The following is a 16457-nucleotide window of genomic DNA, read 5'->3' as shown; positions in this document are numbered from 1 at the left end:
ATTCGTTACTGCTAAGGGTAGGGGAGAGCAGGCACAGAAGCTCAGAACTAAAGTTCACAATTATTAAAACAGTGTTTCATAAGCAACTTCCTTCCAACACAGGAAAAAGTTAGATTCACCTTCACAAAGGAAAATGATCTTCCCCTAAATCCAATCTACAGTTGACGTCATCATCCCAGACCCAATTTATTTCCTGAAGTAAAATAAAGATGGACGAGACTTCTGCTGGTTCAAGATGATTTGCTTTCAGAGCTAGTTCTATAGAGCGGCTGAGGGCAGTGGTGTGATGGGGGAATTTCCATCTTTTGCGGGGTGTGTGCCACATCCTGGCCGAGGGGGAGGAGGAGAAAACAAAGGGCCTTTTGATGGCAGCCAGAGGGGGGATACCACACTGTACTTGACACAGACTTCTGCGGGCCAGATGGGCGCCTCAGCTCAGCTTAGAGAAGTAGCTCGATAAGAAGCCAAAAGAAGACTGTGACGCCTTTCCCAAAAGGAACTTGGGAACTAAAGACTGTCACCTGCAAAGAAGACACACTGAGGACAGATTTGGGGGAGGAGGGTTGGAGAGACAGAGAGCAGAGATCACACTTTCTCCACTCAAAAATGACATGTGGCTGCCTCTGCTTTGTCAAGTCAACACTTACAGCCTGTCCACACTGAGCAGTATTTAACCCTGGCAGAGGCTGGAAGAGAGATAGTACAATGAAATACAGCGTCAGTATATAATACAATGAACAGTCTGGGGCGTGGGGACATGCCTGAGAAAAAGGTTGCATGCAATGACCAGGAAATTGTGAGACAAGGCCAGATTCCCCCACTGTGAAGTTACGATTACTGTGATGAAACTTAAGTCACAGGGCAAACAAAGGAAAAGGCAAAAATAAACACCAAAAGCAAATACAAAGTTATAAGGCAAAATGAAGACAGGTAATGAAATCGCCTCTTCCAATCTAGCTAAGTGATTCTCAAAGTACACACACTCAAAAAATAAGTCAAGACAGTTTATATTCTTCATGCTCAGTGTCCTATACCCTATTTTAAAAGAAATTATACGTGTATATGTATATGTATATACATACACACACACACACACACACACATCATTACTGCATCGGAGCTGGAGACTCAAGGGCAATGATACTTGGACTATGAAACAAAACTTCCTGTCTCAAAGACAACGGAACTCTTCCAAGTGAGAAGCCCAAGAAACTGCCTGCTTCTCCTCCCTTGCACTTTTCTGAGGACGAGCAGCTGGTATTGCCTTCATGCTTCCAGTCCAATACAGCAATTTAGTCCTCTAGTTTGAAAGATACTTTTTGAGTTACAAGTTTAAGCTCAAATATGTCATTGTATAGATGAGGAAACTGACTTGCAGGTCTCCATCACACCGCAAATGGGTGACAGGGCCCAGATCTCTGAATTCCTGACCAGAATTCTTTCCATTAAGAAAACAACTAAACGTGTGGGTAAAGATTTGTACACAAGTATGCTTCCTTCGGTTTATTTATAATCACGAAACACTGAAAATAACCAAAACGTTAAGGAGCAAGGGCAAGGTTAATGAATTATGGTGTACCCACACAATGGAATATCTATGTATCTGGTAATACTACCTGTATCAAGCCTTCTTCATAACAAGGCAAAGCTTTATGATAGAATATTAAGAAAAAAAACCTGGATTTAATTTGTATACTATTAATGAAGCAATTACGTGTTTCCCCAAAAATAAGACCTAGCCAGACAATCAATTCTAAAGTGTCTTTTGGAGCAAAAATTAATATAAGACCCAGTCTTATTTTACTATAATATAAGATGCAGTCTAATATAATATAATATAATATAATAATATAATACTGGGTCTTACATTAATTTTTGCTCCAAAAGGCGCATTAGAGCTGATTGTCCAGCGAGGTCTTATTTTTGGGGAAACACAGTAATGGGGGAAAAAGACTGAAAGGAAATATACCAAAAGAGTAAAAATATCTCTGTAGAATAGTTCAGAAAGTGTGTGATTTTTTTTTTTTCCTTTAAATTTTATACTTTCTCGAAATTGCCTATCCTGGGACTATACCCCTGGATGTCCACACATGGACATGTCCTGCTTCTTCTTGTATGACTTTATGGTAATATTAGAGAAAAGCCCCAGGGCTCAAGGGGCCCTCTCGGCATCCTTTGACTCAACAAGAGTCAATATATGTAATTACATACCTTAATATATGTAATAAGTTACATTACTGCCTCCATGTCCTTTGCCGTGTAATTGGTTGCGTCTTCCTACTGTGGGTTAACCGCACCCTGGGACTGACTTGCTTAGACCAATGGAATGTTAGCTTCCTAACACAAGCAGACTCTTGAAATGCACTTGCACAACCGGAGTTACACACTTGTACTTTTGCCACCACATGAGAAGGATGTGTCGGAACAATCTACTGATCAAGGAGAAGGATGACAGACACAAAACACCCCCAGATGAGCCTGGCTAAGATTAGCCAACTCTCAGCGGACTTTGCACACATAAGTGAATCTAGCTAAAAACCAACAAAATCACTCAGCTGCCCATCCCCAACTACAATCAGCCAACCTCCAGTCAAAACACAGACACATGAGCTGCAATAATAAATTATTGTTGTTAAAGCAAATGAGTTTTGGTTTTTTTATTATGTAGTAACATAACTGGCTGATACAATATAGCTGAATGTTTATATAAGTCTAATCATGTTGTTTTGTACACCTGAAACCAATAAAATAAAATTTTAAAAAAGAAATTATTACATTAGAACCTACTGCAACAAAATAGCTATACTTCGTTTCTATAATCATTCCTCTAAACCATCAATCGTGAACCATATCAATACATATTGGAGGGCTGACTGATGAAACCTACCAGTTACTTCATAAAATAAATAACTTAAGAGAAGAAAATCAGCCAGTAAGAAGCTTGGTGAGAACAACATTTCAGTAGCTGTTGAAATTAGAGAAATTACAGTAATTCTGAACTGCTGGGTGTTGGCTTGTACTCTGTCCCTGAGTGGAAATAAATATCAAATCAGGAAAAACAAAATGACAAACGTAATCTATGAGGTAGGAGGTTAACAAAAAATAGAATGAAAGGGATGAATAGAATATGTATTATAATTTTTCCACATGACCTTATTTTCGTATATTTTACTGGCAAAAAGATCAGTAGGGCCACCATGGCTTACAACTGGAATTATCCTTAAATGTTTGACTTATTGGCTAAACTATAATACAAAAGCCAAGTGTCAGGACACACTCTATACCCTCTAATTTCTAAAGATCGAAGCTCAGGTACTGAGTAAAAATGAATGCATTTTCCTACACGCTTTTTAAGTTTCATTGCAGAAGGAAAACATCACTCAATAAGGTCAGTAGTGCATATTGTGGGGAGTAAGAAGAAGCACTGCCATATCATCTGATGTTATTCAAACAGCTTCCTGTCAAAGGTCAAACTCAAGTGGCACATTCCCTCAGCATCACCACTTAGCTATCAGCAAGAAAATAAAAACAAGCTACTGCCTTGTGGTGATGAGCAAGTCCTTCACATCCAAGGACAAAATGGAGCAGCTAGGAGCAATGGGGCTACACGCCAAGATTACCAAGACAGCAGAGTGGACAGAGAGGCTAAAAAGGCATGAAATCGAAGCCAACGTGGAGGCAACACCAAAATGCAGGTCCTCCGTTATTTCCATATACACGGCCGAAGTCACTGCAATGAATACATACTGATTCCTGGAAAGGGGGGAAAATGATTAAACTCCAAGCTAAGAGTACATGGCATCTTTATAAATATGTTATACTATGTATATATGTATATGGTACATATGGCATATATGTGTATATACACGTATACAAATGCACACGTATTCATGTCTATACACATATATAATGTATGTGGACATATTCTTAAAAAGAGAAATCACACGGGATGAATATCACTTATATGATATAGCCACATATATAACCATTTGCTACTTATATAAGATGTCTAAAGTGAAAGTGAATTTCTATAGATTAAATAAGTACGGTTCATCTAAAGCCCTCAGCATTTGATAATTGGATTTGCCCTTTGAAATTTTTCAAAGGAGTTGGCAAAGTTTGGCTGGTTTTTCATGTAAAAATCTCTTCGAGGAAAAATGGGAAGACTCGGTCCTGGAGCTAGGAGAGGGGCAAGAATTCAGATGAATGTGTCAGAATCATATTAAATGATAGCCCACTACATGTGCAAATGGAAGTTAGAGGGCTGTCCACCCCGTGGTCCCCTCCCTGGATGACTTAACCCTGAAATTACCTTCAGTCGTGAATGACAGGAAGAGGTACTGCTAACAGTAAAATTGAAAACACTTACTAGGGGTGTTTACTATGTGCTAAATATTGTTCTAAGTGCTCTACATACAGTAATTAACTTAACCCTAAGAATAACTGTCGAAGGCATGCATTACTAGTATCCCCATTTTACAGACAAGGAAACGAAGAGATCAAATAACTCACCCAAAGTTACGCAGCTGGGAGATGGCGGACCTGGGAATCGTACTCAGACAAACCACCTCCACAGCTGTGCTTGGGACCAGCCGAGTACACTGCTTTTCAAGAGATCAATGATTAAGTAGATCTCTAGCCAAGAGGGATTATCCTTCAATTAATGTTATTTTGAGCCCATCATTAGCCACCACAAAAGGTGCTATATTGGCTCTTTCTATACTTCCTGCCTTAGTTTATGTAAACGTCTAATCTAATGTTCACACGGTGAAAGATTCCAGTTTAAGGTCAACCAATAATAGCTAAAACCTTCTAAGTGCTCTCTATGCCATGCACCGTTTTAAATGTTTCCATGCATTATTGCATCCAGGCGTGTACGACCAGCACAATTTCTCTCGGGTACCTCCCTTACTCTGTGTTCTTTCTGTACTTGTGTATACAGAACCTCTTTGCCTTACTCCGGTCATTCATACTGTGACCAGTTGGTAAATTAAGTATTTAATTATGCACTAATCTGCACAAAGGCAAGAGTAATAATAAGAGCTAATACTTATTTATTGCTTACTAATTGCCAGGCATGAATGTTTATCTAATGTTTCTGTAATGTGTATTAACTCAGTTAATCCCTACAATAGCAGTATGAGGTAAGCAGTATTATTATTCCCATGTTAAAGGTCAGCAAAAGTGAGCAACTTGCCGAAGGCCATATAATTCTTAAGTGGCAGAGCCCAGATTCAAATCCAGGAAGTTTGACTCTAGAGATGAACCACTATACTCTATCGGTGTTCTGCTTCACAACTCAGATCCTTCTTCTGTAGGATATTGTGTTTAGAGTATGAAAGAAATCTCTGTGGAACAAAGGATGGATTTGGAAAGATTTATTTAGCAATAAATATAATCTTTTGTTTCTTCACCGAATGTACCACCCTCACTCATGCATATCCAGTAATTTTAATTGCTAGGTAGATATAAACATTGCTTTCGTATACTAGGTATTCTAGCATTTCAGTGGATAGGCGGACAAAAAAGTCATTATTTTGCTGGAAAAAAAAAAAAAGGACGAGCATCATTATCCTTTTCGCCTGTTAGAAAAAGAAAAGAAAAAGTAATGCCAACAAAAGTGATGAATAGCAAAAGAGCATACATCACAAGCCCAGGCTCAGACTGGGAGAGGACCACCATTCCAACCCCACACACCAGGTTCTTTGCTTAGCCCACCCAAGTCAGAGGACCCGGTTACATCTACACGGGCAGATGACGGACACATCTTCCCTTCTACCCCTGAACCTACGCCCTCTAAGATGGCTCAGACTGATTGACGCTCCAACTAAACACGAGGAACATACAGCTCCTCACTGCCCTTCTGTGACTTTCGTTCAGGCCCCACTTCCTTGGAACATTTCAGCATCGAGATGTGTCCAACACTGCAAACTGGAAACTTACGTCATCATGACTCATCTCTACCCTTTCCTCAGCACACTCATTGGTGGGTAATCCTGCTGTGGGTTTCATCTAAGCGTTTCGAAATCTATTTTTTCACTGCCATGCCTGTTATAAGGGAGAAACCTTTCCGTTTCTCCCAGCATGGCTATAGCTAGGCACACCTTCTCTGGTCTGGCCTCATCAGCCATGAGACATTATTTTCTTCTAGTCTCCAGAACACTCCATTCCACTTTCCTAAGGCCCTGCTTCCCATACAACCTTGAGTCTTTGCCTTCCACCAGGCTGTCCGTTTCCCCCAAGCTATGTCATACCAGCAGCATCTGCGCATTTGTAGCTCACAGACTACTGCTTTCCTTCTCACCTATGAACACAGCTGCATAAATTTAGGGTAGGTATCTATTCTAAGCCAGCCTACCCAGCCACCCCTCGATCCCGCTAGCTCTGGAAACCCGACTAGCTTAATCAGAAAGACGATGGTTATCATTTATGTTCCTGGCCCCACACCTCTCTAGACCTGAAATAACCACAATTATAGTCCCTTATTCCACCCAAACTAAAGTTACCTTGATGTGTGAGTTCTGCAAATACTGCATTAGACCACTTCTGTATTAGTATATTTTACCCTGAGTCTGTTGATATTTTTTGTATTTTCTAACTTTGTTCTTGGTTCATCTGGGATGATAGGGGCCATGTCTAGTTCTCTCCAAACAGGCTTAGTCCAGCACTGTTAAGGTTTTCCTTAGGAAGCAGACTAAAATGAAGCAACAAAGCAAATGAATACATACATAGCATCCCAATGTAATAACTAAGGTAGAGGAACTCATGAAGATCCCCTCCCTGCGGTGAGTATAAGACTTGGTCACTCAAATAGAAGTTCTTTTATTCCTCAATCAAAGCATAAAAATAGCATTTTACTTATCTTTTTATAACCTTTTTTTTTTTTTTTTTTTAACAGCAAGCCCTGCTTAGCACTTGGTTAACAGCCTTTATCCTGGGGAGACATGAATGAGCTGGATGCAGGGCATCTTTCTGGTAGTTTGGAAGGCCAAGCCCACATTCCTAAAACTGGCTCCTGTGGTTGCTGAGCCACACGAAATAGTTTAGCTCGAGTATTTCAGAAAAGTCTACAAATTCAGGCCTGAAGACCGATGACGCCTATATAATCTTAGACCAGTGTTTCCCAACCCTTTTTTGGGGGGAAGTGGGGGAGGATGGTCACAGACTCTTTTGAGGATATAAAAGAAGTTATAAATGCTCACAGCAGAAAACCTGATCAATGTTGATAGCCCGAAATTTTGTATATAATTTTAGGGGCCTACAGTCCGTCTGAGTTCTCTGATAAGAATAATAATAGGATAAGAACACCTACATTTGCCCTAAATAATTGGCCTGGGGTTCAAGGAGGGAGGCAGAGGGGGAAGGGAGATTTAGCAGGGAGAGAACAATGAAGGAAGAAGGGAAAGAAAGAAGGTTTAGGGTGGAAGAGAGAAGGAGAGAGGGGAAAGGGAAGGAAGAGGGAGAAAAAGAAAGAGAAAAATTCTAATGAGATGGGAGAGAATGTCTACTCAAACTGTTTATCTTACCACTTTGTTTTAGGACTAGAAGCAATAACAGAAGAGCTGCATTTATTCTAAGTAAAACTGAACACAATGATTTGATAAATTGGCGTTCCCAGATGTAATGAAATAGTCACTCACTATCCATCACTAGAAACAAGGACTCCTAATGTTGCTTAAGCTGTTTTCCCAATGCAAGAGATAAAGAAAATTAAATTTAATGTGAACAGCAATTTTTAAATGCTGCCCATTTACGTGCTGCCTGAAGAACCATCATCCTCCTCCAACACGTCTGCCTGAAAGAGCACCCGCCTCCAGATGGATCCTCGTGGATTGACACTCCTTTAAGGGAGTGTAAAACGGGCTTCAAATGAATAAAATAATTCTGTTCCCCAGCATTGGGCCATGCACAAAACTCAGAAAAACGACTGAAGCTAAGAATACGCAGCTTTCCGGGGCGCCTTCCCCATGCATGCTTGCCCACCGCCTAACTTCGATTTCACACATCCCACGAGGTCCCTCTCTGTGTTGGTTACCCCGACTAATAAAAGTGCATCTGCTGGCATAGGTGGGTGGCTTTTACTCAGGGAAAAACTTGGTTCTTTACAAAGATGAACTGTGGGTCCGAAACTCTCTACAAAACATACCTGACACGCTTGTACCTGTTCTCAGCAAATTTCTAGCTCAGCCTTCCCCAGAACAGGAGCTATAAATAGAACACAGAGCCCGTTGGTGGAAGTGCCTGACGTGTGCTTTGGCCTAATGATCAGGAAGGCTTCCTGGCAAAGATGGACTGATTATTTCTCCTCACACTAAGCTGTTAGCACAGGAGCTACCCATGAATTCCATGCTGCTGCATTTATGCTGGTTAAAATTAAAAAACAAAGAAATAGTGCCATCAGGAAGTGGAAGGGACCCTGAAATTTTGGCAATCTGCTTATTTTCATTCATTTCCTCAGGGATCTCTTTCTTTTTCTTTTAGAAGAATCAGTGTCCTAGCCCCCTGCCTCCCTTCTGCTTCCCTCCAACCATCGCCACTGTTTTAACGCTGCTCAGCATTTCAAGGCCCAAATAAATTCTGCCTCATTTGTGCAACTTTTCCTGTGATCGTCAGTGGATGTGCCCTCTCTCCTCTGCACTTCGACCATTTAATTTCCTCTTGCGACATGGCTCACCTTCTGTCTGATGAAGTATTTGGGCAGACGGCATGCTCACTAGGCTCTGATGTACCTATAGATGGGATCTAAGCTTTCCGGTTGTGTTCCACCGTAGCTAGGTGGGTGTCTGACACACAGTCAATGTTCAACAAACATGTGGAATTGAAGGAAAGAGTTTTGTTTGCTCGATTGTTCAGGTCATCTCTAATCTGCACATTCTAGAACGGCAAGGCTGTGGAATGGCTGGCTAACTCCACAGATACGAATTGCCTGGATACAATATAAGTGTAGCTCTGTTGTTATCACACTCCCATGCCTGCCACAGGATCTCTGCACGGACTGTTTCCTCTGCCTGGAAGCTTCTTCCTGAGACCTCCTCGTACGTCTTACTCTTTCCTGCATCTCCTGCTGATCTATGCCCAAATGTTACCTTCAAAGACAGGCCTTCCCTGTCTCTCCCATTTAAAATTTCAATTCCCCCCTGCTATGGCTTGAATGTTTGTGTCCCCCCCACCCACAAAACTTTTAGTTGAAACATGAACCCCCAAGGTGAGGGACCCTCTTAGGTCGTCAGAGGAGAACCCTCCCAACGACAACGTGGGATTAGAGCCTTATAAAAGAGACCCCACAGAGGTCCCTAGCCCCTTCTGCCATCTCAGGATAGAATGTGAAGTCTGCAACCAGAAAAAGGCCCTCACCCAACCCTGCTGGCAGCCTGATCTCAGACCTCCAGCCTCCAGAGCTGTGAGAAATAAGTTTCTGTTGTTTATAAGGCATCCAGTCTGTGGTATTTTGTTACAGCAGCCCAAGTGGACTAAGACAACGCCCCACACACCAGGAACTCTCCATCCCTTTTTCTGAATTATTTTTCTATATATCACTGACCATCACCGAATGCAATGCATATTTTACTTTTTAATTTTTCTTATTTTCTATCCCCCACCGTACATCCTAGAATGTAAACTCTATAAAGCAGAGATCTTTATAAAATCCCTTTACTTCTTTACCCCCTAATGCTTAGAATAGTCCCTGGCAGGTGAAGCACAAGACAGATATTCAATAAATAGCTTTGAAATGAATTTTAGAAATGAATCACAAAGTGTTTCTAAAACACCTACTTCTACTTGCCACTGATCGTACACGAGACAACTGCTATACGCCAAGGAACACCACCTGACCAAATGCTTGCAGCCCAGGGTATCCACATAGTTAGGGGGCAAGCCACACACGAGAGAGCAGGGCAGGCATCTTTCCCAGATGCCATCACCAAAGGTTAGGGACACGCTTCAGTCTTCCCTACCTTCACAAGCCACAACTCCAGAGCCACGAGGTGGATGAATGGCTATACTGTACAGCATTGATAATACATGATAAAGGAGTTCAGATGTGGTAAAAGTCACTTTACAGACGTCACTACGCGGCGAAGTCAGGTTCCAAGGTATCTCCCAGTGATTCTGTCCTTTCACATCCTTATGTGGTCCCCTGCCACAGTAAATCAGGTCTATCCTGTGGAACTGACAGAATGATTTCCAGGGCTAGATCAGAAAAGGTAACGCAGTTCCAGCCTTGGTCTCCTGGGTCCCTCACCCTTTGGAAGCTGGCTGCTGTGCGGTGGTGACTGTCACGTAGCCCCGTGGAGAGGACCACACGGAGAGGAACCAATTCGGCAGCATCCAACTGCCAGCTATGTGAGTGAGCCACCTAGGAAGCAGACCTCCTAATCCTAGAAAAGTCTTCAGATGACTGTAGTCTCTGCCAACATCTGATGTCAACGTCCTGGGCAAGCCTGAACCAGAACCACCTAAGTGAGCCACTCCTGAATTCCTGACCCACGGAAATCATGAAAGGGAATAAACGACTATTATGGTTTTAAGCCATTAATTTGGGGAGATTTGTTACACAGCAATAGAGAACTAACACGAGAGGGATTGGAAATGACTTCCGTAAAGGAAGTAGGGCTTGGAATAGAGGTATCAAGAGAACTGGAGGAATAACAGGTAAAGCAGAAAAGCAAAGTTAGGACAAAACCATGAGCAAAGGCAGGTATGTATAACACACTGAAACCATCCTCTCACAGAACCAACATCAAGATGGGAAGAAATCGTAAAGGTCCCTTAGTCCAACTTTCATCTAATGCTAGAGTCTACTCTTAAAATGATAAAGTGAAGGTAGGAATTGCGTGAATTTTTCTACGCTGAAACCCAGAAGAAGGCTGACTTCCTATAAGTCTCCTCCGTATCATGATACAAACGAGAGTATTTAGCTGTAACAGAGACCACATTCCTAAGTTTGAATTGAGGTCATTGCTGGAAGTGATTGAGTAGGAATGAATGTAGGAGGGAAAGGAGAGCAGGAGAAGGGGAGAAGAAAGAGGAAAAGGAGAAGAAGGAGGAATAGGAGGTAAAGAATAGGAAGAAGAAAAAGAAAGAAGAACAACACTAATAACAACTCTACAACAATAGAAGAAAAAAGAGGAGGAGAGAAGGAAAAAAATTGATTTATTGAAACGCTATATGTTGGGCATTGTCCCAAGTTCTTTAAACACATCATCTCATTTTACCTTCATAGCAACTGCACATCCTCAAATTCTTTTAATTCTATTTCCTTCCTCCCTTCCTTCCCAAGAGATTTCCCCTCCCCCCATTCTTCTGATCTGAGGTAGAGAAAGTGCACAAACTACAGAGAAGAAGGATTAAGTTATCACGCACCTAACCTGGTCAGGAAAAATCTGAGCATATAGTTAACGCTCCAGCAGGGTCCAGACAAGACCCACTCACCGCTCTGGGCCTTCCCTTCACTGAGGATACAAGGCCAAACTGCCGGGGCTGCTGATCTGCACCCTTCTATTAAAGATAGAATGCATCGGAGGTGAAAAATACCAAAACCTACAGCATTCTCTGCCTCAAAGTTGGTCCTTTTAGAGGTCGGTAGTAGATCTAAGAACCCCAAGTGGAGGAGGCATTCCCCACAAAGCGAGGCCCTGTTTGAAGTAGACACGGGTATTTGCCTTTAACCGAAGGAAGCACGAGGGAACTTGGTAAGTAGGAAGCCACCTTCCCAAGATGCTGCCATATGAACAGTGGTATAAAGTGGGGAGGGGGACACCCAGGATGAGTGAGGACCACTCCCCACCATGTCATCCTCCTGTGAGGAGAAGGCCTATGCTGAATTAGGATTTGAGAACATAGTTTTTCAAACTTACTCAAGGTACTGAAATAGCTGGTTCTACTTCAGAGAAAACAAAACATAGACAGTTAAATTTCAAAGGTATACATGTCTTAGAGAGTTTGGGAGATGCAGCCTACACCAAGGAAAGGCCTACAGAGTCATGGTCAATGGCTCTTAAGATCTATAAGGTGAAGAAAACTCGACCTTCAACAAGCACTATAGTCATGGCACTGATGATGGACATGGAAAGCTCACCAACAAGAAAGGCTCCGAATCTCAGCAAGATCTCATATGCGTGGGAGTGGGATCACATGGATGACGAGGATGCCCAAGAAACTTCTATGGGTAACAGGGGTTGTAAAAATTACTTTCTCATAAAAAATGCCATGACCACTTGAAACAATGGACTTACTGGAATTATCAACCACATAGGCCTTCCTGATTTGCCAAAGGATGCTTTGCTGCCCCACCCACAGGGCCAAAGAAAGAAATCGTACCATCATTTAGTGATAGCGACCTTCCAGAAGACACAGTCCCAGGTGGAGAAATGTCTCCTGTGCCTCGTGGCATTTCCCCACAGACCAAGCGCACAGCCTTCCACGGTGTAGGTACGTGGCTAAAGGGGGTGCTGACAACAATAGAACACACACTCCACACCCTCCAGGAGCCCCGAGCCAAAGGGACCAAGGCCCCAGATGTTTCCCCTCCTCTGAGTTTACCGTCATTGAAGCTGTCACTGGTGGTAACGTGGGTGAATGGTGACTGGGCCCGAGGCTCCTCACACAGGGAGTAGCTGTGCTCGGCCTGGATGAGGGGTGCTGGGGACGTTGGGGATGGCTCCACCTCCATCGACACGCTCTTCTCTGAGAGGAAAGGATCGTTCAGGAGCTGACCCAAGACGTTCTGGGAAAACTCATCCAGAAGCTCTGAGAAGTGCTACAAGAAACAAAGAGGAAGAACTCAGTTTCTCTTAACCACAATCTGACACTTACACACAGGTTCCAAGGCAAATATTTCATCCACTGCTTTGAATGAAGTCACTTATATACAATGAACAGTTATCTGTGGCTGTGGAGCAAACGACCCCAAAGTTTAGTGGCTTAAAATAACTACAATTTCGTATGTCTCACTATTCATAAGAAATATAAATAGTGGGCTGGGTGGATGAGCTGATTTCTCCTGAATTCACTGATAGAACCATAATGATCCCGAAGGTTGGCTGGAGGCTGAGCTGGGACAGTTGGACACCTGGGTCTTTTGCTCCAAGAGGCTTTATCAGGCTGGAATTCCTCACACGATGGTAGAAATGCTCCAAGAGGGAGAAAACCAAAGCTGAATGGCCTCGGAACTCACACATCATCATTTCTCCCACATTCTTTTGCTCACGGCAAGTGACAAGGCCAGCCCAGATTCATGGGGTGGGAAAGCAGACGCCACCGCTTGACAAGAGGGATGGCAAAATCACAATGCAGACAAATGTGGACAGAGCACAGCAAGACTCACGAGGGGCCATCCCTCTACCTACCTACCATGTTTTGCATTGGGCATATTTTTAAATAGCTGTCCAGAATTTCTGTTGCGTGATAGCGTTATGCATAGCAAGGTGGTGCCAAGTTCAAAGGCATCAGAGGACGTTCCCTCTATGTTCCCCACCACCTGGACTTTATTCCTCTCCAGTGTTTTCCTTGGTCTCCTTCATCTCTTCTTCTCCTCCATCTCTAGCACCACAGACTCCCGAGCCCCCACCATGTGTGAAGATGACAGGAACGGTCTATACGCATGCTCACAGGGATTTCTGCAGCCCCCGTTCCATTGCCCCATTCCAAAGCAGCTGCAGCCCTATCTACTCTCCGCCACCGGCAGCGAGGTGTACGTGGTCTGAGGATCTGGAGAGCCCACCATAACCATGGCATTACTGACTGAAAAATTATTATGAGGTGGGGATGTCCTGTGCATTACAGGATGTTTAGCAGGATCCCTGGCTTCAACCCACCCAAGGCCAGTAGCACTCCCCTAGATTTGAAAATGAAAAATGTCTCGAGATACTGCTAAATGTCCCTGGGGCTGGGGGGAATCACCTTGGGTTTAGAACCACTGCTGCACTGCATATTAAAAATAATAAAAACTTCATTTAAATGTTGTAAAAGCCTATTTGGACACCAGCTGTTAGAGCCACTTCTTCCTTCTTAGCATTCTCTCAGTCACAGGCTACCACGTGTCATCCTTATTGATTAAACTTCATGAACACTTCTGGTATAGAAAGCACGTTCCAAAAACAGATGCAGCAATAAGAGAACTGATTGCAGACGGCGGTACTTGGGGTAAACAATGAAAACTCTTGGGATTCCCATGGAGAAGCCTCACTGGACTGAAGTGTCAGCGAAGGTGTCATGAAAATGAATACAGCTCGGGGAAGGGAAGGCAGGTGATGACCCTAAGGGGACAGCTCTAAGATCAGGGCAGTAGTAGAACAGACCTCTCCTTCCATAAAGGAGAGAAGCAGACAACAGAGAGGAGGCCCTCGTAGATGAGGTCCTCAAAGCAGAGTTAGGCTGGTGGGTTTTACCAGCATCACAAACAAGACACACGGCTGCATCTCATCAGGACAGAGGGTGAGAGCCACGGGCCTTAGGCACGTCCTACGAGGGCCTCCGTCACCTATGAGAAAAGAGAGGGCGGATGGGAGGGAGGGCTCTGTGTACAAACACAGTTAGAACGGAAAGGTCCTTAGCATCTAAGGCAAGAATTCCCAAATGCCAACTGTCTGCATCACAACTACCCGGAGAGTTTTGTTTTAGTCGTTTTACAATGAAATATTTTAAGTACTTAGAAACATTACAGAAAATAGTACCATGAATAATTTTATGTATTAATTCCTTTGGGGGGAAAAAATCTTATTTCTTTCAAGTTTGCTGCCACAACCTTTTTTTCTTTCTTCTTTCTTTCTTTTTTTAAGAAATGAAACATGAAGAGACTGTTAAAACTCCCCATCCACTCCTTTTCTTCCCTTTTAAAGTTAACTACTATCCTGAATTTAGTGTTTATTATTCCTGTCCAAGTCTTTTTACTACATATGCATGTTTCCTTTATATACATGTGAATTATTTTTAACTTTAAATGAATAGCACCACACGTCACACATCTTTCTGCAACTTTATTCTCTCCAAAAAAATTTTTTTTTAGATTTATTCATGTTTATACATGTAGCTCTATTTCATTCATCTAAACTTCTGAATTGTATTCCATTTACTTATCCCTTTTTTCTTGAGGGGTATTTAGATATTTTATTATTATATATGATACTGTAATAAACATTCTCGAACATGAAGGGAAACTTTTTAATAATACAAATCCTGTGACCCACCTTCAGAAATCTGACTTGGTCAAACTCATCTATATTAAAACCAGCACCTATGATTCTAATGCTCACTTCAGTTTTTCACCCACTCAAGGTCGACCCCATCTCTGCTCACCACCCTTTTCCCTACACCACTTTACAATTTAGTCCCTAGAAGTTTACAAAGTCCCTAGAAGTTCAGATCTGCCCAAGTCAGAGGAAGAGTCATGGGTTTCGCAGCTACCGTGTGCTAAACTTTAAATAGACACTGGGATACAAAATAATAAAGAAAAAGATAATGCCTTTCCACGGTGTGGAATGCCTTCCCTGGGCTCATTCAAGCCAGTGCTTCTCCAACTCTTACGTGCTATGAATCACCCGGGGATCTTAAGACATAGATGCTCGCTCACAGTCTAGGAGGCCCGAGATTCTGAATTGCTAACCAGCTCCCAGGGACGCTGCTAGTCCCAGGGAGCAGAAGAGCTTCAAGGCTGATTCCTGACCACGTGATAACCTGAAATCAGGGTCTGATTCCCTAAGGGACCCCCCCCCCCAAGACAAAATTACTGGTTGTCTGAGGGTGAATATTCTGCAAGTGTCTGACGGAGTTCCCTTCAAGACCCAAATTAAGGTAACAAAAAGAGAAATAAATAACACAGAATGTGAAATGCAAAAACAAGAGCTGAACTCACAGTCCCTGTATTTTCAAGCCATAATTCTGTCCCCTGAGCTACAATGTCAACCCTGGCCAGCTGTGTTGGCTGGCCTGCTAAACCCCTCGAATCCCATTCCGTCGTGAAGCAAGCCTGTCTTTCCCATGGACGTTGCCAGGTCGGGCTGGCTACTCGGCTGACATTCTATTCTTTCTCCTGTGCAGCACTAATGAGTGTTTTCATGAACATCTCCTGGATAAGCAATAATAAACCTTCTCTAAGTCTGCTAACCTTCCCTTAACTCTCCCTACTTTGGATATGGTCGTAATTACCAGGTTACCAAACAAGTGAGCCCCAAATGACAGGCAGTCCTGAAGAACTCACAGTTGTTTTCAAGTGCATTACAATAACCTCCCCTCTGGAAAAAGGACCTCCTCGGAAGAAGGGACCCACTCATACTGAGGAAATGAGCAGAGCAGTGAGCGCTGAATAGTTCCTGGGGAGGTACCTGCAATTGAAAAGATATGCCCAACTTGTCCCAACCAGAGGCTGTGACTCAGCCCAGCAAATAAGCTCCAGCTGGGTCTCCTTGACAACTGTGGGCTCCAAGGTTCAACAGACAGGGCAACATCCCACAGCTGGT

At 42.9% G+C, this 16457-nt stretch overlaps 1 protein-coding gene across 4 annotated transcripts in view; it reads right to left on the bottom strand.

The window, feature by feature from the left end:
- The window catches only part of CREB3L2 (cAMP responsive element binding protein 3 like 2), a 104565-nt gene that overhangs the window by 32490 nt on the left and 55618 nt on the right, over positions 1 to 16457 (bottom strand). For all 4 annotated transcript variants that reach the window (XM_033098791.1, XM_033098792.1, XM_033098794.1 and 1 more), the window contains exon 2: positions 12544 to 12760. In XM_033098791.1, the coding sequence (XP_032954682.1) occupies positions 12544 to 12760 (217 nt within the window). The remainder of the gene's footprint in view (positions 1 to 12543; positions 12761 to 16457) is intronic.

The sequence above is a fragment of the Rhinolophus ferrumequinum genome, chromosome 26 (genome assembly GCF_004115265.2).
Source record: "Rhinolophus ferrumequinum isolate MPI-CBG mRhiFer1 chromosome 26, mRhiFer1_v1.p, whole genome shotgun sequence".
NCBI classification, from domain to species: Eukaryota; Metazoa; Chordata; class Mammalia; order Chiroptera; family Rhinolophidae; genus Rhinolophus; species Rhinolophus ferrumequinum.
This window is presented reverse-complemented; position numbering and strand designations above follow the sequence as displayed.